The following is a 27,125-nucleotide window of genomic DNA, read 5'->3' on the forward strand; positions in this document are numbered from 1 at the left end:
TTACGGAGATGTTGAAGAAGAAGTACGACACCAAAGCTTAAAAGCAAGTAAAGCGGCGGATCTCTTAATGACGCAATCTGGAAGAACAAACACCTAAGACAAGACACAAAAACAGGAATCTATAAAGCAGCAATTAGACCTATATTAACATACACGGCGGAGACAAGACCTGACACATCTAAAACGAGACGACTACTAGAAACAACAGAGATGAAAATACTTTGACGAATATCAGGGAAAAGTCTGTTAGGGAGAGAAGCGAAAACATAATAAGAACATGCAATATAGAAGAAATAAATGAATGGGTGATAAAACAGAAACAGTAGTGGAACGAACACATTAGTAGAATAGAAGATGATAGTATAGTACGAATAGCACGAGATAAGTCACCAAATGGACGAAGAAATATTGGCATACCAAGAAAAAGGTGGTGCGATAAATAGACTATTTAGGAGGCTAATATTGGAGAAGAAACAGGCTTTATAGCCTACATACAAGAAGGAAAAAGAATATTTTTTTTTGAGTTATTGCGTCAGAATGAAAATAATACTCGAAATCAGACTGGATCGGACAAGTAAGCCTTACGCTACGATCAGCAGAATAAGCAAATCATTGTTTATTTATTAAATTCGCTTTAAAATGTAATATTTTCCACTTATATATATATATATATATATATATATATATATATATATATATATATATATATATATAAGCGGGGATCCTACAGCTTCTGCCGCTTCCCGCATTTCGATCGCCATCTTTTTCTATCTCTCCAGGTGTCTTCATCAATGGCTCTATCTTTCATGGTTTCCATAACACCTTGTATCCAAGACTTGGCTGGTCTTCCTCGTTTCCTTCTATTACTTGGATTGTATTCCATAGCTCTTTTTGGCCATCTGTTGTCGTCCATCCTCTGTACGTGTCCATACCATATTAACTGTCTAGTTTCTATTAGATATATATATATATATATATGTTCGGAAAGATTTCCGCGGTTAGTACAATTAAACTTAGAGCTAAGATTAATATTATTATAAAAATTAATATTAAACTCACCAGTCTTCCGGGTTGAACCGCGTCGATATCCATTTTGCCGAGCTTTCGACATCCTCTCTGATGTCTTCTTCAGGGCTTCCGAGGTCTCAGTCTCCCAAGCCCCCAGACACTACTACACTCACTAGTCACTTCTAGTTCAGTAGTGAACTAGTGAGTGAACTAGAAGTGACTAGTGAGTGTAGTAGTGTCTGGGGGCTCGGGAGACTGAGACCTCGGAAGCCCTGAAGAAGACATCAGAGAGGATGTCGAAAGCTCGGCAAAATGGATATCGACGCGGTTCAACCCGGAAGACTGGTGAGTTTAATATTAATTTTTATAATAATATTAATCTTAGCTCTAAGTTTTATATATATATATATATATATATATATATATATATATATATATATATATATATATATATTGTTATGATGTGTTGTTTGTTTGAATGATGAGCAATGAGTATTTTTAATAATATAGGGTTTTTATCGCGGTTCTCAAAGAATTAGCTTGTGAGTACTTTTTTAAACTATCTTTATTATAACTATTATGAAACACACATATATATCTAACCTAGCCAATGTAAATTTAAAATAAACTATCTTTAAATTGATATTCTTATAAAACTAATTAAATTCTATAGACAATGTAAAATTTAAACAAACTATCTTCTAAATTGAAATTGTTATGACACTAACTAAATTATATTAACAAAATTTTGTACCTTTCTTTCACTGAATGCCTAAATGAACTGTTTTCCACTATATAGATTCTAATCACCACTGAATGTCTTCGTACTTCGGTTATCCTTGTTTTTGTGAAATTACTTTTTCCAATTATCAGCTTCTACCAATTTAAGATATAGTTTTCTTCACCAGCATTTATACACCACCAGCAAACAGCATTTATATTTATTCTTCTTTTCAATATACCAATATCCAATTATTATAAGTTGATTTATACTAATCTCCAATCATAATATAATTTTAATTCCTTCCAATGTCCATCCAATATTCTTCTAATATACTTTTATAGTCTTCAATAATTATTTGTGTATAATTATAAATGTGCATTAAATATATGCATAATTTTTAATCTTCATTTAACTCACTATATTAAACAATTGGACTATCTCCAACTAACTTGCATATTTCTTATTAAACTGCTTGACTGACTTACTAAAACTGTGAACAATTGACTTCACTAATTAATTGTGTCTATCTTCTACTAACTTTCATAATAAACTGGCCTGACTTCTGACTAAAACTTCCATCTTGAATCCAAATCACTGGTATTTATATCTTTTGGATATTCTAGAACCATCTCGTCAGATATCATGTTCTATTTAGTTCTATTTAATACATGTCTGAATTTTCTGGAACAAACCATTTCGCAAACATGGCCATCTCCGGTGATCCAGAGAATTCCATTCTTTTCTATTAATAATTTTGTTGACATTTAGGCTTTTCAGATCAGAATAAACATTCAAATTAGTAACTAACACTCTAATTTAATAAAATACACATTTCAAACAATATATTATTATAACCCCACTTTATATTCGTAAAATTCTTAAAATGACACTTAGGAATGGAGGGTATAGTGTGTTGCCTAGTCACATGGCTCACTTAAACAAATCTACAAAATCATAACTACTAAAATACAACTTTTTACAATTATTATATGCTAATTTCTTAAAATGCCCTCACATAAATAATTTTTATAAAATTCTCTAGTATATAACTTATTTAAAATAATCAAATACTTTTTTATATCTAATATTATGTAGTATATAATTTATAAATTATTTTCTATAAACCCCAATCGTCACAATATATATATATATATATATATATATATATATATATATATATATATATATATATATAAACTAAGGTACACTAGAAGAGTGGTGGGTTTATCGGTCAAAGTGGAGAAATAAAAGACAAAGAAGGTGGCTACTTCATCTATTTATTGAAGACGTTTCGCTTTCTGCTCAGAAAGCATCATCAGTTTATCTAAAAAGAACAATATAAAACCAAACATCCATAGAGAAGGTACAATAAAAGTGTATTACCTTACAAAGACATGTAGCAGTCAAAGATGTTAAAAATATGAAAAAGCTTACGAAACTGGACATTTAGAGTAAAGTTGTATAAATCAATTAATTGAAACTTGGTATAGTTTGCAATTTAACAAAATTAGCACAGCAAAAGAACATGTGATAAACATACATGTATATAAAAAAGTTATTATAAAGACTTAAGTAAAAAACATTAAGATTTATTTTAAAGTGTAAAGAACTAGAAAGATCATGAGAAAGCACTTCCAACAATTTATTAAATCAATTAGATTTTAAATTTAACTTTAGGTAACATTATAAGTTATTTAAATTAATTTAGTATAAAGATAAAATGAATATATATATATATATATATATATAAAGAATTAATATTAAATATATATTTTTGAAAGATTTTTATTCAGTAAATAATTTAAAAATATAAAAACATAGAAAATGAAACAATTTAATAGATAATTTCACACGCCAGCTACAAATTTACTAGGTAAAATCTACGTATACTCGGTGTTAGTGCAATAGAGACACAATATAATATTGGTGGTTGCGGTACTCAAGGATTTTGCAATAAAATAACTTTGAAAAACAAGCACCAAGAAACCTTTTCCCGGACGAGAAGAAAGTTAATTTTTGAAATTTGTATGAAAAAATTGTAATATTTTTATCCATTTCTCCCACCAATCACTACGTTTCTCACGACAGCAGTCAATGCAGGTAATTCATGCCTTGTCAAAACTTGGATGTTACATTAGGCTGTAGTCATAGTAGCGCGAGTTTATTTATCGTATGGCATACAATAAGAATACATAATTAAAAATCAATATTAAACGTTACATGGAGTATTACAAACGAACATCTAATGTATTATTAATATAATATAAAACATTTTCGGTCGCATTCAGGAACTCATCAAAAACTCCAGGGAATCGCCTTCGGGGGCATTCTTCAACAATGTGACGGACGGTCTGTCGTTGCGCACCACAGTCACACTCAGGAATAAGGGCTTTTCCCCATCTATATAAGCTGTCAGCACATCTACCGCTGCTTGTTCTTATTCTGTTTAGCGTTGTCCATATATTGCGGGTTAGTTCAAAGCCTGACGATTTCTGATCGATACAGGCCATTTGGTATGCTTCCTATGGCGAGTCGCTCTCCTATTGTCTTCTCCAAGCGTTCTTCTTTAAGTGCAATCTCCGCGACGAAGGTTGGCAATCATCATGGCTATTCCGACCTTCGAGGCAGCTGCTCTGAACAATTGCCTTGAGCTACAACCAAACCACTCTCTCAGGTTCTTCAACCAGGAAACGCGTCTTCTTCCTACGCTTCTCCTACCCTCTACTTTTCCTTGAATTATGAGTCTCAAGATGTTGTATCTTTCGCCTCTCATCACATGTCTGAGATATTGCAATTTCCTTTCTTTTATTGTATTTTCCATTTCCCTCTCTCTGCCTATTCTCCTTCTTCTAACACTTCTGTATTTGTGATTCTATCTACCCATGGAATCCTTAACAATCTGCTAAATGTCCACATTTCAAACGCGTTAAGTCGATTTATTGTATTCATCCTCCAAGCGTTGGTGAGGTTGAAATGTACCTGATGTAAGGAACTAGCTCTTAACAATGAATGATATCTGGAGTACAGTCGGTTTATTTATATATCAAGCTTATCATGGTGGATGGGTAGTTAATGGTTAGCCTCGATTTTTCGATATTCTCTGAGAAGAGAATGTCTTCATCGCAGTTGCGGCGGTGAAATGTGACTTAGAATGGGAAGCCAATAGTTCGCTATGGGTCTAATCGTACCTGAGATCATTTGCATTGTCTGGTTTAATTGGGTGAGTAGTAATTACTCATAAGTCAGCATAACCATTGTTTGGATTCAAAGCTTCGGTTTTCCGGGGTGTGTTTTGAGTCAGGGTATGATGGGGTAGATTTTGGGGATTGGTTAGTATACCAATCAGCAAATAATAAGCAATAAAATATGCCGCTAAGATGGGCCCTGTACCCCTTTTCCTTGCGAAATATAGCTATGCTAACTGTACCGTAAAGTTAGCATAGCCACTGTTTCTCAGAAATGGCTACAGTAATAAATTTTTTCTTTCCGTATATATATATATATATATTATATATATTATATATATTATATATATATTATATATATTATATATATATTATATATATTATATATATATATATATATATATATATATATATATATATATATATATATATATATATATATATATATATTTCAAATTATTTTTTCGACCGTACTGTTTTAAATATTGATTTATAGTATCAGCAATCGGTCAGGAAATAAAACTCTATTTGTTCAGTCTCAATATTTCGTCACGATTTTGTGACTTCTTCAGGAGAAAACTGTATATTTATTAGAATAATTAATGATTATATGTATATGTATATATGAAAATTTAAGTATTAATTTCATTCTTATAGTTGTAAGTATTAAAATATTCATTTTGTTTACATATAATCATTAATTATTCTAATAAATTTACAGTTTTCTCCTGAAGAAGTCACAAAATCGTGACGAAATATTGAGACTGAACAAATAGAGTTTTATTTTCTGACCGATTGCTGATACTATAAATCAATATATATATATATATATATATATATATATATATATATATATATATATATATATATATATATATATATATATATATATCACAAACCATAAATGTTAATAAAAGTTATGAAAATGGTGCTTGGAATCGCAGAACGTTGAAAGTTTTTATGCAGTATAAAACTGTAGTCCAGCAATATTTCTTTTCTTTTAATAGTTGTTTCAGTTTCTATATATATTTGCATTTAATTATGATCACCGTTATTGATAAGTAGATCAAGCGACTGCACGTCCCAATAGAACATTTGCATATTATACTTTCTTACTTCACAAGTGAAAATAAAGTACCTATATTAATTTGACTCCCAAGATATCACGTTAATATCCAATTATTTAATAATACTAGCAAACTCTATACACCTATAATTAAAGAAAACGACAACATCCATCGTTAGCTGTTTAGAATTGAACTGGGTTAATGAACATTTACTTGCAGTGTAGTAGGTTAGGTATATTACAGAGTGGTAAGCCGGAATATCATTATTTATAACTTTATAATAGGGTGTATTCTATAATATATCCGTTAAGTTTAAGAGGCCTCTATAATTTAAGTTTTAACGGTCCTCTTTAACTTATAGGTAACATTTTTTTAGCTTAATCCACTAATAGTCCAGTCCTCAGAGATTTTACCCCTAAAAATCACACGAACAAGCTAAATTTTGCCGAGAATATTAATTTTAAGACTTCAAAAAAGATGCAAAAAAGTTTACCACTTTAACCTCCAGGCTTCCCCCTAAACCCCCACTCGTATGGGGGTAAAAACTCAAAAAATCGATTTATTAAGAATCTGTACGCCGCAGAAAAAATGTTTAAAATAGAAAATGTGGCTGAGATAATTTTGAAAAAAAAAATTTTATTAACACTTTTTGTGTACAATGATCCGTTGTCTCCGAAACAACGCTCAAAGCGTTCGGCGATTTTGAATTTTTATAGTCGAGCTGATACAAATTTTATTAAGCATTGATTTCGCACGGGTAACTGACATTCAAAATCGTCGATCGCTTTAATCGTTGTTTCCGAGAAAACGGTTTATTCCACACAAAAAATGCTATTGTTCAAAATTATCTTAGCTACATTTTTTATTTAAAATATTTTTTTCTATGGCGTTCACATTCTTGGTAAACCGTTTTTTTTTCGTTTTCCCCCTTCTTCCTTTCGTTTTCATGCATTAACTAAACAAAATTTTAGCGGCGCCATATGTCATTTACAGGAAGTTTAGATTGGAACAATGTAAACTGTCTATTTCACTCACTTTTGGAACAAAATAAAGTTCGTCTTAACTGTATACTCAACTGGTTCGTTTCATTTATAAGTTTTTTTTCGACCAATAATGGACCAATGGACCATAAGGACCATTTTTTCCGTCGGTAAATAGATAAACGATATTATAATTAGGCTTTCGAAGTCTACAATTATCGTGTTCTAGAAGGTTTGTCCACGTGTTTAGACGGAACTGAAACCGAAGTAGACAAACAAGAAAAAGCTTAAGCTAAGTTAGTTCTTTTGCTAGATACATCGTTATATATACATATAAAACAGGCAAAAACTCAGAAAGAAATTTGGGACGCTTTATAAAAGTTGTTTGATGACTCAGGTCATCAACGTCAATAAGGTGCGTGAGAAAAATCAGTTTATTGAGAAGTCTAATTTTAATGCGATTGGAAGATTGCAGTACAATGGCAAGTTATGTGAACCAAATAGGGACGTAGGGTTCGTAGACAAAGGCATTTGACCGGGTCAAATTAAAAGACGTTATCCACTTACTGTACGCAAGGGAGATATCTCTAGGAATAATCAAAACGATCGAAAATATATACCAAAACAACACAATAAAAGTAAAAGTAGAAGAAGAACCAACGGATCCTATTGAAGCTAGCAATGATATAAGACAGAGAGATTCCCTGAGTCCTCTATTGTTCGACCTGATTATGGATGAAATAATAAAAAAAGTAAGAACTAAAAAAGGATACCAAATGGGAGAAAAACAACTTAAAATAATCTGCTATGCAGACGATGCAATACTACTCTCTCAAAGTGAAGATGATTTACAACGTATGCTGCACCAATTTAATATAACCGCCAGAAAATTTAACATGTTAATTTCCCCAAAAAAGACAAAATGCATGGTTACAACAACAAATTTACTAAGATCTTAATTGGAGCTGGAAGGTCAGATAATAGAACAAATGATGGGGTTTAAATATCTAGGCATCACATTATCTAGCTACGGAAAGCTTGAAACGGAAGTGGAGAATTAAGTAAATAAAGCAAACAGAGACGCGGGCTGCCTGAATGAAACAATATGAAGAAATACAAATACTGGGAAAGAAACGAAAGACAGAATTTACAAAACACTCATCAGACCAATATTGACATACGCGGCAGAAACAAGACCTGATACAAAGAGGACAAAAAAGATGTTAGAAACAGCAGAGATGAAAGCACTTGGAAAAATTGATGGTAAGACACTATGGGACAGAGCTAGAAGTACAGATATACGACGTAGATGCAAGGTGGAGAACATCAAGAACTGGGTAAGAAATAGAAGAGTAGAATGGAACGATGATATAAGCTGAATGACAACAAATAGAGTAGTAAAGACGGCAAGAGACGGTTCCCCAATAAGAAGACGATCAGTAGGAAGACCACGAAAACGATGGAACGACAACTTACTGCAGGCACATTGAAAAACAGACAGAGTCATGTCTATATAAAAAGAAGAAGAAATAGTTAAAAACAGATAAAAATTGAGTGACCCTGGTTTTAAAATTGACAAGTGGATAGGTTTGCTACTATTAGCGGGATTGCATGATCGTTTTTCGTCAGTGATAATGGCGATCGAACATTCGAGAATTGTGATTTCTACCGATTTAATCAAAAGAAAACTGTTGAACATGTAAGTGATCTTGGTAACACTGGTAGTGTGTTTGCACGTGATAGGATTAACAGAACCAGAACAAAATAAAACAGACGGTTTGAAAAGAGCACCAATCGCAGAAGAACTGATCAACACTGCCAAAAATAATTCAATGGCGAAGATTTTATAGGTATGCAAATTAATCGTTTTGGATGAATGTACCACATGATGAATTGGCTCACAACAGGTCATTACAGGGACTGGACAGAAAGATATTCGTGACAATCAAAAACATTTTTGGTGGAGTCATAATTCTATTGTCCGACTCTTCCTTATTTAATAATTATTTCCCAATTAACTGCTGCGGACGAACTAAACGCATGTCTAACATCATCCAATTTGTGGCGGCATTGGGTAAAGACACTCCAATTGACAAATAACATGCGAGTGTTTTTGCAACAAGATCAAAGGAGACTTGTGTTTTTACCCAGAGATTTATGTTATTTAACATACTCGAAAAAGGAGCTTGTTGAACTTTTATACATTATTTAATTTTAAGACGATACGAAGTTCGGCGGGCCAGCTAGTTATTAATAATAATAAGACAACTTCCAGTTAATTGCTTCTTTATATATCATGTACATATATAGTTAAATATTTATTTTAATAAACCTATCTATCGTTTTTGTTTTTTAGCCACCATTTTCTACCAGTAGATTTATTTCCGCTATTATGGTTGGTTATCTCTGGGGGCAGTTGGTAATGTTAGCTATACCAGAAGATGACGTCTATGGAATTAATTGGAACCCATACTTTCACTGGTTGATCCCTCTAGGCGTTGCATTAGGTTTGTATTTTTATTCTTGATAAAAGATAATTAGGTAAGTAATTATATTTCGGCATTATTCTTCTTTTTATTATTTTTATTGGCAATAAACCACAATTTTACTTTAAAATAAGTTTGTTTGATGGTTCGATTTCCACTTCGGAATATGGGTATGGGTATAGTATTTATTGTATTTCAGAAGAAACCAGTAATCATTAATAATGTACTGTTACATACTGAATGATCTAATTTGTATATTTCCGTATTAGATCTTTATTGTCAAAAAATTTGCGAGCCTATTTTATAGGACAACTGGTATTTTAGGAAGGAAAAAGATATTTAGGCCAGGAATAAAGCTGAAAAATGGCAAAACCCCGCAATTTTTTCGTCCAGAATCGATTTGTACAAAAATTTGGGATTAGGCTTATTTCAGCCTCTAACTCATTTTCTATATTGAGTTATACGCTTTTATTTTTTTACGGGTGAAAATTAGACCTAATTGCAAAAAATTATAAAATAACATTTTAAATTGGTTTTTATTAGTTAAATAATGATTGTTTTATGCTTTAGAATATAATATCCTAATATTTCAACCCTTAAAACCACCCTTGGTATAACTATATATAGAAAATGTATTTATCCTAAAAGACTGATTTGGGATTGCATCGATTTGCATAAAAATTTGGGATTAGGATCGTCTCACCCTGTACTCATATCGCCCGATATAGAATACAGTACTGTACTGTATTCTATATCTAGCTCAAGGGCGTTGATCATTTTTAGGGGTTTTAACTACCCCTTATTGTTAAAAATTATATAAGTAAAAACATTGGAAACCTTAATATGGGTAAAATTTGGTTTTAATTGGTTAAATAATGATTGTTTTATGCTTTAGGATATAATGTCGTGATATTTCCACCTTTAAAAACCACCCTTAATAACGTTGCAATTTTTATAAGTAATTTAATAAGTTAAGTCTTTATATGTTGTACCTAAAATTATAAAATTCAGAAAAAAATCATAGAATTCAACACTTACTTAAAAAAATATATTAATTTTCAAAAAAACTAACCAATTTATTTACTATAATAAACCCAATTGAATAATTCTACAAAAATTGTTAGAGCACGTATTATTTTTTCGAACTTTAGAACACACTGGCAAGGAATCAACGGAATATACACTCACACACGCAGACACATGATCAGATGTTTCTTCTTTTCTGTCTATCGATTTGAATCGAGAAATTGGAAGATATTATAACGTATTACTGTCGAAAAATCGGTTCTATGGTATTATATACATTGAAAATGCTCTATTACACTCCCAAGCGGGCTATTCGGATTTTTCGAAAAAAAAAAAAATCGTTTTGTAATAGCTCCTTTATTTTTGATGATAAAAAGTTTTCAAAAATAATTTTGTAGGCTTTTTTGAAAAGCTATAAGACTATGTTAATTAATTCCGTAAGATCTCTTAGTTCTGTAAGAAGAATACAGTTCTTCGGACATTTCTTCGAGCATATTATGCGAAATGAATCCAGATATGCTCTCCTTCAAGCCATCCTACAAGGAAAAATATTTGGAAAACGTGGACTGGGAAGAAGAAGAACATCTGGGTTAAAGAAGCTCAGAATCTCGTTCAATACAACATCTGTGCAGCTTTTCCGCGCTGCTGCAGATAAGATAAAGATTGCCATGATGATCGCCAACATTCGTAACGGATAGGCACATCAATAAGAAAAATCCCTTAGTTTTTAAGAGGGGTGAGTTTAAATGGCTCGAATAAGGGTGTGTTTGCTCGTAAATAGAGGTTTTAAACAGATATACCTTACTAAATATTCACTGTAAAGAAAACCTATGCACAGGAAAATTTTATTTATTAAAAAAGCTACAATTTAGTATGCCATCATTTTTTTCGTATCTCCAGTATTTTCGGAAAAATTTTTGAAGAAAAGGGTAAAAAATACGAAATTGTAAAAAATCAATTTATTTTTTTAATCAATTTTTTCAAAAATTCCAATTTTTCTAAAATTAGACTTTTTAAATAGATCGAACTTCTTGGATGTATTGCTAATACATACACTGTGTGTCAGCCAAATGGAATAAATTAGCTAATAAATAAATGAGAGAGTATTCGAGATAAACGGTCGAACCCGTCGATTAGTATTTATAGTTGCGCATTTTTTTCTATCAAAACTTTTTATACTGTATCAGATAACGGTGACCAATACCAACTTGCTTATTTTAAATAGAACACCCTATATATTAATTAATTTTTAGATTCTTTAGATCATTTTAGACATTTTTTGAATACAATATTCTATACCTATCTTTGACTTTTTCGGAAATATTAAGTAAAATGCAAAAATTAACATTTAGAAAAGAAAATTATTTATTTGTCGAAAGTCGCTACCACTGTCTTAATACTTCTTGCCCATTTAGATCTTGATAATGATAAAGTAAGCAAAAACTATTTCAGCATTCCTTTTTATTGATATGCTAAAAAAACAAAAAATTGTTTGGTTTAAAACGCCAATGTTTTATTGTTCCATGACAGAATTAGTTGTCAGTGGTATAGTCGTTTGAATTTCATTAACCCCAAGCCAGAAAAATGGTTACAATTGTACAGATGATTAGCTCCGAAGATAAGATACGGACGCAAATGGGAGTAGGTCGTTTATTTCACGAAGCATTTTCTGATTTGCCGCACATATCTCAAGGGACCATTAGTAAAATAGAGAAGCAATTCCACGAGCTGGGTCATGTTAGGAAGGTAAAAAAAGAAGCTGCCAATGCAATAAGTGAGGATACCAAATTGGCTGTTATGCTTGAGTTTGAGGAACACCCACATACATCTGTTAAAAAAGCAGCCCAAGTACTCGATATTAGCTATTCATCGGTTATTTGAATATAAGAAAACAAAATGCATCCCTATAAAATTATACACACTCAGGAGCCCATGGAAGATGATTTTGACAGGAGAACGTATTTTTGTGAACAAATGAAGGCAGTGTTAGACAGCAATGAGATGCAATTAGAACATGTTTTCATTTCTGATGAATGCACCTTTACTTTTCACGGTCATGCTAATCGACAAAATATCCGCTATTGTTCCATTGAAAATCCTCACTGGATGAGACAAGGCAATACTCAATACCCTGAGAAGGTTAACGTGTGGGGATGAATTATTGAAGATCAGATCATAGGTCCTTTTTCATAGATGGCAATTTGAATGGCGACAATTATTTAGCATTGCTCCAAAATATTGTAGTGACAATGTTGGCCAACTTGTATCCTGATTTAGGAAACCCACAAGTTCCAGCAAATATGATCGATATACGATGGTTTCAACAAGATGGAGAACTACCCCACTACCAAATCTATGTCCAGCAGTATCTCAATCAAATATTTCCAAATCGGTGACTAAGGGAGGCGAGGATCGATGGAATGGCCCCCACGATCCCCCGATTTGACGCCATTAGACTTTTTCTTATGGGAATATCTGAAAAGTATTGCATATAAAACTAAACTCACTGACTTAGCTGACTTACGGAAATGAATAACGATTGCCATTAGATCGATCACATCTGAGATATTGAATAACGTTAGAAGAAATTTGTATTCACGGTTAGGGTGTTGCCCATTGACATTATTGTTTAGATTTGTATTATTTAGAAGTTTTTGAATATGTTGTAGCGACTTTTGACAAATAGATAATTTTCTTTGTGTTCTATTTAAATCAAGCAAGTTGGTATTGGCCACTGTTATCTGATACACCTTGTATAAAAAGTTTTTACGGAAAAAAATGTGCAACTATAAATACTAATCGACGTGTACGACCGTTTTTTCGAATACTCTCTCATTTATTTATTACCTAATTTATTCCATTTGGCTGACACACTTCTTCTTCTTCTACGGCACTACAGCCCAAAATGAGCCTTGGCCTCCTTTATTTTTTGCCTCCACCCTTGTCTGTCTGTGGCTGCTCTTCTCCATACACGGACTCCTAAAAGTGCTTGTGCGTCGCTGCTTACTGTGTCTTCCCAGCGCTTTCTTGGCTTTCCAACTGGTCTCTTTCCCTGCATTCTGGCGTTCAGTGCTCGTTTTGGTAGCCTATCCTCTCCCATTCGTATCACATGTCCGGCCCATTGCAATCTTTGTATTCTAATGAAGTCTGACAGGGGTGTTTCCTTATACAGTTGATAGAGCTCGTTGTTATATCGAATTCTGAAGATTCCGTTTTCCCTCACAGGTCCTAGTATTCTCCTCAGTACTTTTCTTTTGAATGTGTCGAGTTTGTTTTTGGATGTTTCTTTCAGGACCCATGCTTCGCTGCCATAACATGCTATTGGCCGAATTAAAGTTTTATAGATTCTCATCTTTGTATTTCGGTGGACACTTTTAGACCGAAATATATGGGAGAGGGCAAAATAAGCTTTGTTTGCTGACACACATTGTATATAAAAAGAGTGAAGATCAATTTTAATTAGGAGGGCAGTTAGGGGTTGTTCACACTGATTTTTTCGTAAAAAAAAGGAGGTACCAACCAAGTCGCTTAATTTTTATGCTAGTAACTTTTGTTTTTGAAAGGTTTAATTGTATACTTGAAAAAAAAATTGCAAAGTTTTCCCGTTATTTGGCTTGGAATATTTCAAATTACACATTTGACGAAAAAAGCTAACCTTTAACATGCCATATTGCGGTTTGAATTGGCCATAGAAAAATTACAAAAAAAGGATTTTGTTTGTGTTTCTAAAAGATACAATTTTGATATCCACAGTTTATCTATTAAATACATATTTTTCAAGTTATTCGTAAAAAAACCTTCTAAAAAAGTCGATTTGTTCGTCGAAAAACTGTTACTTTCAACCGAGAATAACTAAAAAAATATTAAATTTACGAAGAAAACGTAAAGAACATTTTGTTGTTAGAACTACGTTTTCCATTTATTTCCATGGTTCAAATGTAATGAAAAATTCCCACCCCCCGAGATGGGGTGGCAACCACCCTCAAGGTTTTAACGTACAGCGGCATGATATAGAAAATGACCCTTGAGCTATTTCCTATCTTCTGTGAAAATTTTAAGAAAATCTATGGTGGACGAAAAAATTGCAAGCCACAATGCTCATTTCCTGGCCTAATTATTTGTCTTACATCGTTATGTCCTCTCTTCACCCTGTGAGTATGTATACTGCGTACTGCGTATGCCTTTGTATACAGCAGCTCCGGTAGCATACTTGACACACTATGATGCTATATTTACTGACTTAGTCTCAACGTAGTTTTAGAAAGATCAAAAGTCTCATAGTAAAGGAATAAAAGTACATTTTAAGGTAAATCACCCAGTATTCGGTACATTTAATGATGCTAAACAGTACTGCATTTAATTCTAAAATGTATTATTGCTGTACTTAAAATGTATTATTGCTGTACTATTTTTTAAATTACCAAATTATTCCGAATAATTTAAACAAGTAGTTAACCTAATCAACATATATTTTATTTTCTTATCTACCGAAAGTAAAATTTTGCTAGTAACGGATTCGTCTCTTGGTTACTCAGTATATTTTTTAAAATAACATTATGACTATTTTATATCAGTTCCGTCCCGTGGCGGCCAAGGGACACGAGATTTTTGCTTATATCTTAAAACATTCATTGAAAACACTTTTAATTGAATATAACTATTACTGCATATTTTGCAGGTGTATGGACAGTGGGAAATATAGGTCGCGAACGAGGAAAACCTTGGATTTCAATAGCAGTATCATATATCACGTACTCATCCCGTTGGTACTTTTTCGATGACAGTACCTGGCTCAGCATAATGGTGTTTTGTTCCGGTCTAGCTTTTGACACGTTTTCAAAAGAGTGGAGACGAACTCCCAGAAAGAAGAGATCTTTTTGTACGAGGATGTCAATTTTATTGTTTTGTGCTACGATATACTGTGCCTTGTGGAGTTCTTACTTTTACTTCAATGGAAAAATAACTGACTCTAACGGAGATGAGATACCGATCCATGAAGCGCTGCATCACTTCTTTACATCGCCTTGGTGGACTGATCTTAAACAATCTCTGCACGATATTTATGTATACGCACAACACCATGGATGGTAAGTTAATTTTTCAGTAATCAGTTAAGTAATCAATTTATAAAATTTTAAAAAATGTACACGCATTTCTCCTCCCCATTCCTAGAGCCCTTGTCATAGTTATTGACACTCTAAGTATTGTTAGTTTGCTGCGATCCTGTGTCATGTAAACGGCTTCATGTAGTGATTTTCCCACCAGAGTCTTCATTTGGTCTACCCACCATATTGGAGATCTTCCTCTTGGTCTTCGGTTTTCTACCATTCCTTCTACTACCAATAGTTCCATGGTTCCCGGTCTTCTAGTTATATGGCTGAAGTAATTTAGGTATGCTCGGTTTATTTTTTTTTAATAGCCTGTCTTTTATATGAAGCTCTTCCAGAATTGACATGTTGGTTCTATGTTCTGTCCAGGGGTCGTATTTTCGAATTAATTCGAGCATATTTTGCATACGAAATTACAAAAAATTCGTTCGAAATCCAGTTTTTTGTATTTTCGAATACTGCGTGTACAAATTTTTTCATATACGGCGACTCGAATGGGTCTGAACTAGAGATGTGTATAATAGTTCACCATCGAAATAGTTCAAATGAACGATTCTTTCAACTGAACTAATTGAACTAGTTCATTACTTTTTATAGAACTAGTTCACTGCGAACGATTTGCATTATAAATTGTGTCTCAACTTCTAAAGAAGAAAATAGTGAATGAATGAGATCATATATTTATTATTTTGTGAATGGGATGGACTGACTAGTTTAAAAAAAGAAATACCGATTAGCCTCAGATAACAGATAATAATTCTTACGAATTCTTAAAATGATTGATGCATTTACATAAAATATAATTTTATGTAAAAGTGAGAATGAAAATGATTCCGAACCCGAACTACTTGTACGGTAGTGAAAGACTGACTGAAAACCGAAGAAAACCGGCGGCCGGCGCCGAGTTTGTGTGATGATTGAGACGAGACATCTGGCAACCAGTTATGTTAGGGTTGGATTTCGATTTCGGTCCTACAAATAGTTCTTTCGCGAACTAGTTCACCGAACTAGTTCATTTTTGTAAAATAGTTCTCTTGAACTAGTTCGTCTAAAAAAACGAATAAGCACACCTCCAGTCTGAACCATTCGAATTTTAATGCTATAATAGTATACGATCAAAGTAATTGTTGTCATTTCAGTTGACACTGGGCCCGTGTACGTCAGATAATATCTCAGCTGATAGTTTTTAATCGTTGTTTTATAAACATTTTTACATTGAACTTTGTTTTCATAGCTGGTTTAAATAATTTTTTAATAGAAAGAAATATAGTTAATGCTCTTACAGACGCAGAAATATTAGCGCAACGGAGAGACAGAGTTTTTTATCCCGTTCTTAACTCTCTAGAGGACTGGGATGTACAATTTTAAAAATTGTGCAGATTAACAAAGCCCCCCGCATGGAGTTGATATGAAATGCCTCTTGAATGGCTCTTTTTTGTTCGGATACAAAACCATCATTATTTCATGCCCTCTTTTTACTCCTTTCAGCTAAAGTACAAGAAAAAAATTGTTTTATCACCATGAAATAGGTTAAGCAAAACTGTCAATTATTCTTCTTTTTTTATTATTTGAATTTTGATTCTTCGAATTTGGCCCCAGGACACGTATATAGACCCTATATTCTTTAATAGATCCACATTTCGAAGGCTTTTTTGGAGAGTCGATGTTTTAGCTGCCTATATGGTAATGGGAAAAATAAGGGCATCTCCTAAGACTGCTTTTATATCGTTAGGTAGTGAGTGTTTTTGTCTTTCACTGATATATTTAGGACACTATATTAATATATGCCTTACATTAATCTCGCAGTTACATAAGTCACAAATGGGGCGATTTGATTTAGAGATTAGGTAGCTGTGAGTTAGTCTGCTATGACCTATACGTAAATGGTTTAGCTTAACAAACAGGTGGCGAGTTAAATTTATCTCGCATCAAGATTCGGTTAAGGGGTTTTACGATGTGTAGAGTCGATTGTAAAAGATTCCATTCATTTGTATGTAATGCACTGAGAGAGTCGGTAATTATGACAGAATTTGGAATTTTTTCGTACAAATGAGGGATTGCAGAATAGAGTATAGTTATCCAGAGTAAATACTGCAACTCGAAGATAATTTAAACTGTAATACAATGTTTGGGGTTATAACTGCTGACCCCACACCATCAATATCACCATCAATGAATCTGTATAGATATGATAATGATCTGGGAAAGAAGCAAGTATATTGTAAAATGATTGAATAATTGTTGCATGGGAGGTCTCAAACTTATTGTATTTAGAAAGAGTTAGATCACATATTGCAGGAGGAAAGGTCCAGAGGGGAGGTGTGATTGTATTTGTCTGATCAAAAAATTTTGGGAATTGAATATTATGGAGAGAGATATACCTTCTAATTCTCCCGTAAAACGGAGGGTTCGTCCTTTTTTTTATTTATATAATTTTCTTTAAAAAGTTCAGCGATAGTGTGATGTAAAGTAAGATGCGATTTTATCGCACATATGGATGATGCGTATGTTAATAATAAGTACATCCTTCTAAAATTTAAAGATGGTTCTCCAGTTAAACATTGTAGACTTTTAATGGGGCTAGTACAAAATGCTCCTGTAGCTATTCTTAGTGCTGTATTTTGTATGACTTCTAGTTGAGCAAGAAGAGTCTTCTTTGCAGATGAGTATACAACTCATCCATAATCGAGTTTTGATCGTACTAGTGATTTGTAAATATGAATTAGACTTTTAAATCGGAGCCCCAATTATGATTGCACAGTGTTCACATGAAATTAAGACCAGATTGACAAGATTGCTTAATTTGCATAATATGGTATTTCCAAGATAGTCTCTTATCGAAGATCATTCCTAAAAATTTTAAGTGTTCCACATAAGTTAAGTTGTTTCCAATATAACTGAAGATCTGAATTTGTAGAGTGCCGTTTTTTGTGAAAATAAACTACATTTGGTTTTGATTGTAGAAAATTGCAATCCCATAGCTTTTGACCAGTTTTCAAGGTGATTTATTGCACATTGTAAGGTTTTCTGTATAGAAAGAATATTTTTTCCGCTTGAATATATAACCAAATCATCAGCGTATAATCTCGCCTTAACAAGTTTTGGAAAGTTTTCTAAGATTTTGTTAATCGCGACTATGAATAGTATTGAACTAATAACGGATCCTTGAGGTGTTCCATTTGCTTGATCTTTAGTGCTGGATATTGTACCATTTATCTTAACTTGTCTCTTGTTAAGAAAATTATGAATGAAATATAGCATGTTACCTTTGACACCCCAATGACTAAGTGTGTTAAGAATGTCGTATCTCCAAGCCATGTCAAACGCTTTTGATATATCGAAAAAGACAGCAAGATATTCTTGTCCAATTGCAAATGATTCATGGATTTCGGACTCCAAGTCTATTAAATTATCTATGGTGGATCTGTTCCTGCGAAAGCCGCTTTGTTCATTGATTATTAATTTATTATTTTCCAAAAACCATCTTAGTCTATAGTTCACCATTTTTTCTAAGATTTTGCACATTGTATTGATAAGAGAAATTGGCCTATATCAATTAGGATCAGTTCGTGATTTATTTGATTTAAGTAATGGAATTTTGTGGGTAACTCATTATTTGTCCAAATTCTGTTGTATCGGCTAAGAAGATAGTTTTTTCTATTATCTGGTAGATTTTGTAAGAAACTAACAGAAATATCGGCTGGTCCTGGCGCCGATTATTTTCTGGTACTTAAAGAGTGATTAAGCTCTTCCATGGTAAATGTAATATTAAGAGGATTATCTTCAATGCAATCAAAATCTAGTAATTGAATTTCCGAAATCATCTTAGTATTGATAAAATCTTTAGAAAAGTTGTTATTGCTTGAGTTAATTTCAAATTGTTTTGCTAGTAGTTCTGCTATGTCGTTATTAGATGTTACTATTTGTTTATTTTTGTATAGGAATGGAATCCTTTTATGTGTATTGCCTCCAGAAATTGTTTTAACATTTTCCCATACGGTGCTTATAGGCATATTGGTATTAATAGAGGACATAAATTCTTGCTAAGATTGTTTTCTGTTCTTTTGTCTTGTTGTTTCTGTTGTTTCTTTGTGTGTCTAGTTCTTTGTTTTGAACGTGTCTGAATATATTCCGTATATTTTAACTTTGGCTGAATTTTTATCATTCGGATTTTTTGTAGGTTAACTAGGCTAGGTTAGGTTAGGTTAGGAATTTTTATCATTCGGGTTTCTTATAGGTTTACTAGGTGGGTAGATACTCCCATATTTTCCATTTTACTCCAGAGGGAATCCCATTTTACAGAATCGAAAGCCTTTGTATAATCTACGAAACATATCAGCATTGGTATGTTGTGTTACCTCGTTTTTTTTAAACTCTCTTCAAACATCTCGTCAAAAATGCTTCAAACATTGTTTCTAAAAAAAAAACAGTTTATTCTACACAAAAAGTGCAAATAAACATTTTTGTTGAAAATTATTTCAGCTACATTTTGTATTTGAAGTAGTTTCCCCCCCCCCCCTACTATGTGGTTTTTAGGGTTTTTAGGTTACCTGGTGATAGGTGTTTTTGCAACTTTTTTGGGGTTCCAAGATTGACATTCTCAGCAAAATTCAGCTTCTTCCTGTCGTTTTTAGAAATCAAATCCCTGACGACTAGACTATTATACAATGGTAGATAAATCAATTTTCTAACTCTGGATAATAACTTGTTTGATTCCTGAAACATGTGTAAAGTCGTTGTGCTTTATTTTTCAATATATAAAATTCTTGTATGACAGAAGTTAAATTATAAATTTTTATGAAAGTCCAGTGTGTAGAAATTATTTTGGAAGTACCTAATTTAAAAGGTAAGTCCTGGGACTAAAGTTACATTATGAAATTTCACTAAGATATCTCTTGAGTCGTTGGAGTTGACTGCTTCGAAGATTCCAACAATAAATCTAAAAGATGATGCATTATTTTAGTTTCGTTCATGTGGACCATTGGCTTCTTTTTATTCTTGGGATTTTCAATTTCTATTTTTCCTTTGTAATATTATTTGTGTAAGTATATATGGTTCGGTATATTTTCTACTTAATTTTCCTCGACGAATTTGTGTTTTTCTATGAACTTGTGATCCTAACGAGGCTCGTTTGAGTTCTTATCTTAATTTCTTTTTCCAATTATTTTTTCTTTAATTTTTAATTAACTATTTTGATGTGCACTAAAATATTGAGTATAATCTTATGCTGGAATGAGTCCTACAGGATCTTCATTGTATAAGTCCCTATACTAATTCGAAAGGTATATGGTCAGTTGATGAGTGGATTTACTATTACAGGCAATAAGAGCGTAAGACATAATAGAAATATTATTTGTAGCTTTATCTTATTCGTAATCTTAAATGTTCAGTTAGGCTAGAATGGAATCTGTCTACTGAGGAATTGTAGTCGTGGTAATATTGAATAATAAAATTACTTTTTATTTGATGTGTTTTTAGCAGTTCATCTATAATGACATTTTTGAATTCTCCACTGTCTGCAACAATTTGTTTCGGTATTTCGAAACCTGAAAAGAACTTTAAAGAAATTGCCAACTTTATAAGTGTCTATATGCATTATCTCAAATGGTTTGGAGGATGTGTGGGTTAATATTCAAGGTTCTTTCTGTGGATTTATGTTATATTTTGATCTATGGCATATTTCACATTTGCTTATATATTTTTCTATGTTCTTTTTCATTGATTTCCATTAATAATTTTTTTAAAGCTCTAAGAGTCTCTGAAATTCCAAGGTAATTGGTTTTGCCGTCATGCTTATATTTTATTAGTTGATTTTTTTCTTTTGGTAATACATTCTTGTACAGTCAATCAATTTTAATTTTGTGTAATATTTACCCCATACATTCTGAAAGACTAGTCGCAATTGTTGAGATAAGAAATAAATGTATAATGTATTTTTGCAAGCATTTTCTTTTAAAAATTGGGTCACATTTTCTTCGTCAGTTGAAATTGAAATACTCTTATTACTTTATGTTATTCAAAATTCTCGCATTAGCGTTTTAGATAACCTTCATAAGACGTTCTCTTAACTATAAGTTTATTTCATTTAATAATGAGAACCTATTTTCATTTGAAGAGTGCACTATATGCTATATCGGAGTCTGTGTTATTTATGTCAACGTTTTCATTGTTCTTTTTTCGTGTTGATATCATTTTATTTACTTGTGGGTTTTCTATAACCTCATTGTTATCGAAAATTTGCAAAGTTTCAATTATTACATTTTCATCAACGATGTAAATTCAGCTTAAAATTCGGTCGATATCAAAATCTGTTACCGGGATTGTTTATATTTGAATATGTTTCCACTGCATTAAAATGTATTTGACTTAAAGAATCAGCAATATTCGTTTTACCGGGTTTGTATTTTATAGTATAGTTAAATTCTTCTAATCTTAATCACCATCGTAAAAATTTGGAGTTGGCTCCTTAAAATTAATAGAGTTAATATAAATGAAGAGTATTTTAAAATACGGGCATTAATTAAAAGATTTTTTTAATTCTAGAGAGTGTATAACTTTGCCATGTTTCTTTAGACACGTAGTTAATAGTTTATCTATTTTTACGAAATTTAAGATAAATCATCTGTAATATCCTGCTAGTTCTAAAAAATGACTTAATTTCGTTTTGTCTACTAGGAATGGGGAAAGTTTTTGACTGCATTTATCCTATCTGGATTTGGTCGTACTCCGTCTTTTGTTATAATATGACATAAACATGCCACTTCCGTTCGTAAAAATTCCGATTTACCTAGTTGTATCTTTAAATTAGATTGTCTTGCAAAAATTGCTTTAAGTGACTTAACATGTTCTTGCAATCATGATGAAAAAACAATTATATCATCTAATTAAATACATGTAGCAGATTTCATTCTGATATCCTCTTAATAACTTACTAGCGGACCAACTCGACATCGAGTTTTTTAAATGAAATTTTTATTTTGCGAGAAAAATATGCAATATATACAATGACCGGAAGTAAAAATATTTTTATCAATAACTCAAAAACTATAAATGATAATTTCGTGAACTTACATTTTTGAACTCTACGTTGAATTCTCTATTGATTTGACTAATAAAAACGAAACCGGAAGTCGACCTCAAAACCGGAATGCAATTTTTAGTTCATCAAATGTCGACATAGATATCATTTAGCAGTTAATTTTGCATGCTGATCACGAATCCGGTGTCAGATTTGCTCTATCTTGACGTTTTATGCGCGTTTCGGGTAACTTCCGGTGTCGGATCGCAACCGGAAGTACATATTTAGATTCTTCTCGACGAGACCTTTCGATCCATATATACATTGTGGGGTATAAAACTTAAAGTAAATTTTAACTTCCGGTCATCTCAAAACCGGAAGTGAATTTTTGTACCAAAAGTATATCTTGACAATCTCATACGCAATACTAATAATATTCCGAAAAAATATTTTAATTATCTAATATGGTTTTTGAGTAAAGTGGTGGACAAGAAAAGGGCTTAGCGTTTTAGTATATAAGATTTAACATTTTGGAAATGTAGCTGGGGCATTTTGGAGTTCATAAAAATTCATAATGTCCTGGTTCTGTGGAAAATGCTGATTGTAGTTCATGCAGTTTGAAAATACTGGGTAGATCAGCTGGTTCTATTTCTATTTGATCGAAACCATAGGGTAAATCTGAAGTAGTAAAATATTGAACTCTCCTAAGACTATCTAGAATATCTCTCTATCTATTAATGAAAAGGGAAATTTATTTTCTGTTGTATTTTATTTCCGTTTGTAATAGTCTATACCTACCTATTCTATATTTCTCTTGGTTACTTGTTTTCATTTTCTTCTCTATTACCCAGATGGGTGAATTAAAAGGAGAGTTTGAGTATTGTATCATTCTATTTTTTATCACATCGTTTATTTGTCTACTAACTTCTTTTTTATAAACTTCGGGATATGTATATATAATTACTTGAGTAAACGGGAGTATCATTAATTAAATCTATTTTATGCTTTATTTCATTCGTAAAACTGAGGTGTATTCCATCTATATAAAAAAATATCTCTATATTCGTAACATAATTTACTTACGATTTTGTATTCTTCTTCGTTACAATGATTGTCTTAAGATTTTTTAGATTTTCTTTTTGTATGTAATTTTTTTATTCCTTCTTACTCAATTAGTTATTTTATTTTTTTTTAGGTACATTTGTTTTACCTTCAACTTTTTCTGCCAATTCCTGGTTTTCTGGAAGTTTTCTCTCAAATTTAGTCCGTCCCTTTTCTAACTATTTCCTTTTAATATTTTCGGTTTGTACCATATCTAAGAGGAAAATAAGAGGAAAGAATTTCGTCAATATTGTTACGACACAGATAAAAAATAATGTTTAAATTATCTTCAATTGTTACAATGTCCGACTTCCAGCCATAATCTTCAGAACTATCACTACTTAATACTTCTACATAGCTAATTTCTGAGTTGATATAGATGTATGTCTACATGATTATCGAAAGGGTTAAATCAAACCTCAATGTCCCTCTACTACAATAATATTTTAACAATTAGACAACGTTATAACACTGTAGATATTAATTTTTTAACTTAAACAAAATAACTTGTTTTTAGGTATGAAATATGGAAACAAATTATAGACCTGTCCGATCCGCAAGGTGAACAAAACGCTTATAAAGTTTTAGGAGTGGGTCCCACGTCTAGTCAGTCAGAAATCACATTGAAATGGAGAGCACTTAGCAGAGAATTCCATCCAGATAAAGTAAAGGATCCAGAAAAGCAGCGAGCTGCACAAGAAAGATTTATGGAAATTCAACAAGCGTACGAAATTTTGTCAAATATTAAAAGCAAGAGACGGCGAAAAAATAAGAAATCTGTTGAGGATACGTAGTAAATAATATTTTAGTTTATTTTATATTATACATGGTACTTGTTATTGGTTTTGTGTGATTTAAGTTATTCAATCTTTATTACTACCATTAAAATCTTTATTTAAAAAATCTTATTCAAATATAGGTCACATATTTTTTAATTATAAGTAATTTCTTGTAATAAGATTATATAGATATTTCGAAGTATCGTTTTGAATATTTATGATACATTTAAGAAGTACCAATATTTTGTCTAACGTCGAAAGGTACGTCTTATATATCATAATATTTAAACAAATAAATGAACTAAGAAAATATTTTTGTAATAGATTTTATTGACATTGTTTGATACCTATTGAACTGTTAAGAGCAATATATGCCTGAGGCTTAAGGTAGTAGTTATTTTAATGATCCCTCTTATCATCCTTGATATGACTCAACGTAGATACTGATTTTATTGTGGCTGTGCCGATCTTAAAATTTTGGAGAGTTTGTAACAATGTATCGTTATTAGTTAGTGCCACAGAACTTACATTAGGGTGTGATTAGCAATTAACCTATCTATCATTTGAGTTATGGTTCGAAAAATAATTCAGATGTTAGCAAAATCTCGTTAATGCTGTAGTGGCATCGACTTTTTTTACAATAATAAATATTTAATAAAAAGAGGTTTTTCCTTTGAAAAGCTGTTTTTGAAACATGACTTGGTGCAAATATGTGTGACCAAAAACACATTCTTCATGTTAAATTCAAACTAGTTTGACCTAAATTCACGTCAACCAAGCTAATGGAACATAACCTTACTTAACCTAACCTTTTATTAGCTCACACTACAGCACCAAACTTAAAGTAGCCCAAAGATGAATGAAATGCTCGCTACTTGGACTGACTCCTAGAGACAGAGTTAGAAACGAAGAAATAAGGACAGGCGTCACGGATGTCATATAGCATGGCATATAGCATAGAATTTGGAATAATTAATATTTTATTATTATTTATTCTCCATTCTCCCTCACCATCCCTTGTTCTATACTTCTCTGTCCTGTCATCCTTTTCTCGTCGAAAATACTGTCAATATCTGACAAATAAGGACCATGTTTGTAATTGATGTCAGAGATGAAAACATAAAAAATAAAACGAGAAGTTTCAAAGCAGTTATAAGACAAATATATCCAGTGCTTTGTAATAATACAATTAAAAAAGATATAAAATTTAGGATTTCTGTAGTTATATTAGTTATATTATAAATAGGTTATGATAGGTTATAATATTTCTGTTATGAATGAATGTTAAGTAATATTTAATTAGAAAAACTAATGCTCTTGTATTGGTGAAGTTCTGTAAAAAACTATATTAAAAAAATTAGAAAGGAAATAATAATTATTTTAATGGGAATAAGCCACAATTGAAGGTTAAAATAAGTTTATAAACGTTTTAATCTCCACTTCGGAAATCTTTCTCAAAATACAAACATAATAAATTAAACAAATCTTGTTTTTTGTTAACAAAAAACAAAATTTGTTTAATGTGGAGGTTGAAACGTTAATAAACTTATTTTAACCTTCAATTGTGGCTTATTCCCATTAAAATAGTAATAACTTTAAAATGCCACAAGAAAATAGCTCCAGAACAATATTTAGAAAGGAAATATCAGGAAAGAATGGAGATCATTGAAGAGGCTACTAAAAGAAATTAAAATACCACAGACAGTTTGATGACAGACCCCCACAAATTTGACGAAAAGACTAAAACTAAACTGAAATCATAAAAAAATAATGGAATTCGTAAAATATTAATATTCAATTTTAAATTCTAAAAGTTCTAATATTTATAGGTACAGAAATATCTTATAATTTTTTATAAAATTAAAATTTTTTTACAATAAGAAATTTTTTATAATGTAAATGGAAAATTTTTTAAACTTTACTATAGATAATTTGTTTAAACAAATCTAATTTAATTGTAATAATATCTATTTACAATGAAACCAAGTTTTAGAATATTCCCATGTATAATAAATTAACTATAAAAACGACACTATCTTGACACATTTTGTAAATAATCACATGTTAGTTTTTTGTTATAAAATATTTTATATTTATATTGTTTACTTTTATTTAATGTGTTTGTCTAATTGTTGGGACTTTTGTAATACTGTAGCAAAAATTGAAAATATTTATTTGCGATTACAATGATAGGATTGTATTTGATTTAAATGTAAGATTATATGTGTGATTTTTAGCGTAACATGAAATAAAGTTTTAGAAAATTGGAAACCATTATTTTTTTATTTAAATTAACGTGTATGTGACAAAATAATATAGTTAACGTTTAACATAAAGAATAAATAAATAGCAACGTGTAAAATAACAATTATATTTTGTTAAGTAGTTGACTTTTCTCGAGGAATTTGATCTCCTTCTTGATTTGGTATGGATGATGATGCTGTTTTGGCAAGGCAATCAGCTTTTTCGTTATCACTAATCCCGATATGGGATGGTACCCATATCAGAGTGACTTATATAGTTGGTGAATATAGCAATAATGGAATCTTCTTTTTCTTCTTTCTCTTTATAAGCAATTCTGCTTGTTCATTGGCGGATTAATACCTCTATGGAAGGTTGTCACTCCATCTTTTGCGCGGTCGT

The 27,125-nt window shown here is 31.6% G+C and overlaps 1 protein-coding gene across 1 annotated transcript in view; it reads left to right on the top strand.

Moving 5' to 3' along the window:
- The window catches only part of wus (TM2 and DnaJ domain-containing protein wurst), a 40,269-nt gene extending 13,516 nt beyond the window's left edge, over window positions 1–26,753 (top strand). The window contains exons 2-4 of the mRNA XM_072537956.1: window positions 9,321–9,471; window positions 15,155–15,563; window positions 24,221–26,753. Of these exons, the coding sequence (XP_072394057.1) occupies window positions 9,321–9,471; window positions 15,155–15,563; window positions 24,221–24,497 (837 nt within the window). The 3' untranslated portion in view covers window positions 24,498–26,753. The remainder of the gene's footprint in view (window positions 1–9,320; window positions 9,472–15,154; window positions 15,564–24,220) is intronic.
- Window positions 26,754–27,125: the final 372 nt, after the last annotated feature.

Source organism: Diabrotica undecimpunctata, chromosome 7 (genome assembly GCF_040954645.1).
Source record: "Diabrotica undecimpunctata isolate CICGRU chromosome 7, icDiaUnde3, whole genome shotgun sequence".
In the NCBI taxonomy this organism is placed as follows: domain Eukaryota; kingdom Metazoa; phylum Arthropoda; class Insecta; order Coleoptera; family Chrysomelidae; genus Diabrotica; species Diabrotica undecimpunctata.